Source organism: Rhipicephalus sanguineus, chromosome 9 (genome assembly GCF_013339695.2).
Source record: "Rhipicephalus sanguineus isolate Rsan-2018 chromosome 9, BIME_Rsan_1.4, whole genome shotgun sequence".
Taxonomy (NCBI): domain Eukaryota; kingdom Metazoa; phylum Arthropoda; class Arachnida; order Ixodida; family Ixodidae; genus Rhipicephalus; species Rhipicephalus sanguineus.
In genome coordinates, this window is record NC_051184.2 from 140,935,790 (window position 1) to 140,939,708 (window position 3,919).

The 3,919-nt window shown below is 47.9% G+C and overlaps 1 protein-coding gene across 1 annotated transcript; it reads right to left on the reverse strand.

Annotated features, from left to right (window-relative positions):
* Positions 1-672: 672 nt before the first annotated feature.
* On the reverse strand, positions 673-3,713 carry LOC119405888 (uncharacterized). Its single transcript, XM_049419535.1, has 3 exons — positions 3,506-3,713; positions 2,390-2,540; positions 673-1,454 (listed from the first exon to the last, which is right to left on the reverse strand). Exons 1-3 carry the CDS (start codon positions 3,659-3,661, stop codon positions 673-675), a joined length of 1,089 nt encoding a protein of 362 aa, XP_049275492.1. The 5' UTR covers positions 3,662-3,713.
* Positions 3,714-3,919: the final 206 nt, after the last annotated feature.

Consider the following 3,919-nt stretch of genomic DNA (forward strand, 5'->3'; position numbering starts at 1 on the left):
AACCGCGGGCACCGTTTCAGCGTTTGCACCTGTGTGCGCTCAGCCCCACAATTTATCTCTGCGCGGAAGAGCTGCGGGTGTCGTTTTCCTGTGTCGATTCTCCCTTGGCTTTCTGTTTACTGTCGCGTAAAGAAACGTGCCGGTTCTCTTCTTGCAAGAGCGCTGTGCTATAGCAGCACGGCTCCATGACGCCGTTTATTATCGAACGGCAGTGAGTAATCGCTCGGTGCCGCTGTTTCGCTGGAAATAACAGCGGGTGTAATTGCTCGCTCACACGAAAGTGGGAGGGAGGCACACGTAGTACCAAGCTACAGAGGTGATACGCTTCGCTCCATTCCCTGTCCAGAAAAATATTGCCTGACGCGCTTTGCCGAGTCGAGTGGCGGCGCAATCGAGGAAGGGGCCCAATTGACCGCACCGGACGCAACGCCCAAGTTGCTTCATGGGTGTCCTTGTGTTAGACGTTTCCTTTGCGTTACGTTTATATACATGTCTTAAGTTTCAGCGCAAGGAGACACAAACACGAGGAAGAAGGGACGAGGACACGGCGATACTAACAACTGGCGTTTATTTCTCACGATAACGGAATAAATACCGATTGCAAGAAAGAGGGGAACACGTGTCAACATCACCTTCACACCAACAAACTGCTTAACGGCCACAGCGCCACCGCTACCGCGACAGGAATGCTATCTCTTTTTGAGTCAGCGAAATAGACGGGCAGCTTACACAGTCTTTGCTTTTGTTAATCTTGAAAGCCTCTACAGTCTCCCTGGTCATCTGGTCTGAACTTCTCGCGATCACTTTGGTTTCGTTAAAAATGGGCTTACAACCACAGCGCATGCAGTGTGCTGCCAGATCACCAGTCGTCGCCAGTTTGGTTACATTGTAAGAATGTTCTCTTAGGCGGTCATTCAGGCATCTGCCCGTCTGCCCCACGTACTCTTTCCCACATGACAGGGTGACAGAGTAAACAACACCTTCTGCGCATGGCACAAACTGATCGCGATGCTTCTTGCTGCAGTTATAACGCTTCTGCGTCGAATTATTCACACGTGCGCACAAACCAGAAAGTTTTAATGGGGCGGAGAAAACAACATCCACACCAACTCTTTTGCCAATCTTTTTTAGATTGTGGCTCAGGTTATGCATATAAGGCACCACAACGACATTTTTTCTGGGGGTCTGCGATGTGACCTCACGATTTCCAGTATTGCATTTCTTTAACATGCTGCCAGCCACCGCCGTAAGCAGCTGCATGGGGTAGCCTGCTGCGCAGAGGCGCGAAACTTGGTTGTCAAAAGTTTCCTGCGTGCGATGCCCGCACGTTTTTAGGAGAGCATTTCTAAAACACAGATTGATTATGCCCCGTTTGACTAATTTCGAATGCGCAGATGCGTACGGTAGGAGGGGCTTCTTTCCTCGGGGCTCGAAGCACCAACACGTGTGACTGTCTAAAATATGAAGGGTGAGGTCTAAGAATCTAATGCGTCCATTAACTGGCTCTTCACAAGTTATTACTAAAGGTTCCAGGCATTCGCGGAAAACCGAGCAAATGGACTGCACTAGAAGAGAAACTTGGGCTAGTTGGTGATTCATCATTGTGGAAAAAAAAACAGCGCTACAAATGGACGAGGACTAAGGAAGAAAAACACGACACAGGCGCTGACGCAACTAAACTTTATTGGAAAACACACGCACACATATATACAGCAGCTGACTCGGTCACATGACCCTCCATATCGTCTGCGCAGCAGAGCAAACCAGATCTACATAGCTAACAACTCATGACGAATCTATACATTTGTAAGAACATCCGATAAAAAATGAAAACAACAACCCATCTATATAAAAGCCTGCATAGCATTCCACACACACAAAAAATGCTATTACCGTGGCAGCATTGAATCCAGGTATCTAACCTCTTTTTCACCAAGGGCAACCGACGGTTTGCTGACGCACCCTTCCCCTTCCCTTTCAATGTAAAATGCTTCCATCACCTCTCTAGTGCACTTGTCCCGATGGCCAAACAAACACGTGGTTTCATGCGCCATGGGCTGGCAGCCACACTCTCTACAGTGAGCCGGCAAATGTAAGCCTCCGGCAGCCGTTAACGATGATAGGTGTTCCTTTAGTCTAACATTAACGCACCGCCCGGATTGTCCTATATACACCCTCCCGCATGATAATGGCAACCTATAAACAACACAAGACTTACAATGAACATATCTATTCTTCTTACTGTCCGGACAGAAAGTACATACTTTGCGCACCCCCGAAGCGCCTGTGTCGTGTTTTTCTTCCTTAGTCCTCGTCCATTTGTAGCGCTGTTTTTTTTTCCACACCGAGCAAATGGTCGATGAAGCAAGCGCTACGGATTCACTGTCACACTGTACGAACACCAAATAGTCATCGACGTATCGAAAAACCTTAGCAACCATCGTTGCTTGCAAGCGAGTCCGCAGAGCCCTGTCGTAGTGCGCGAGATAGAGGTCGCTTAAAAAGGGGGCGAGACAGGAACCAATACAAACGCCTTCTCTCTGCCAAAACGTTTGGCCACCGTAATCGGCGAACGTGGAAAAAAAAAATAAAACATTAAAAGCTCAAAAACTGGCTAGTGGATCGACCGACTTCGTTCTGGAAGCTCACAGTGCCGTGGTTGTCAATAGCGTCTTCCACGCACATAAAAAGTTTCCTATGATGTAAAGAATAAAACAGATCTTTAATGTCCAGAGAGAAGACAGAGAAGTTTGCATGAGTGTTCTCTTTTAAAAAAAAAGTCACAGTTTCGCCGCAACGGCGAAGCAATGAATGCGATAGCAATAAATTGTAATGAAACGCGTAGAATCGAAAGCAGCTCGAAATTGCCAGCGCGTCGCTCGAGCCCAAAGGACGCACGAAAAGAACGCACACAGGACGAGCGCGATCTGATGCGTCACAGCTCGACACTTTGAAGCGCACTGCTCAAACATAAAGCAGGACGCACGAAACGAACGAACAGGTACACACGAGACGAGCGCAAACTAATTGACACAGTTGTTACTTATTTCTGTTTGAACAGCGCGCTCCTTTCGCAAACGCGGCTGCTGCAGCGAGCGAAGCGAAGCACCCCACCGGCCACCCCTTCTTTCCTCGAGATAAGCACACGAAAGCGATCACGCCCTGTAGAGCGAAGAGCAACGGCGATCGCAGCAGCGGCGCGCGCACGTCGCGCCATCTATGTAGCCACCAAGAAAGCATGCTGAATTACGTAGTGTATATAAATAGCGCGCCGTTAGCAGGCTGAAAGACGGTGCTGTCGTGGCGTAACGTCTAAAGCGGCGGGCTGCAAATCGAGAGGTCGCCCGTTCGATTCCGCGCGTCGGAAAGAATTTCTGAATTATTTTTCTTTATGGCTTTTCTATATATATACATACTTATACATATACGGTGAATGACGGCGACGGGGACGGACATTTTCCAGCCGAGACTGTCCATATAATTGCTATCGCAATAAATCAATCACATTGTCAGAGCTGCTAATCATGAAAGGGTCGTCAACGGTTAAAACCTTTAGTTTTGCCTGTAGAAACCGGGCAACTGTTTCCTGCCAACAGCCCTTCTCTGAAATAATTACACGGAACGGGCAATCCTCTTTATGTGTCTTTGCAGAAAAAAACATCCGCAAACACAGACCCTTGGTCTTGTCCAGATCGCGACAAACTGTTTCTAGATCAAGACTCCTACACAACCTACGCGCCTCTCTCTTGACTTTTTCAGGGCGTACGTCGTTTCGTTTTACAAAGACAGAACTTATCGCGGCTAATGCCTTAGAATTATACGCTCCTTTTTCAAGCTCAGTAAAACCGCCTTCTTTATCGGCGGGAACTAAAAACAAGGAGTTGTTCCTGAGGTATGTAACAGTACCGTTAAAGTCGAA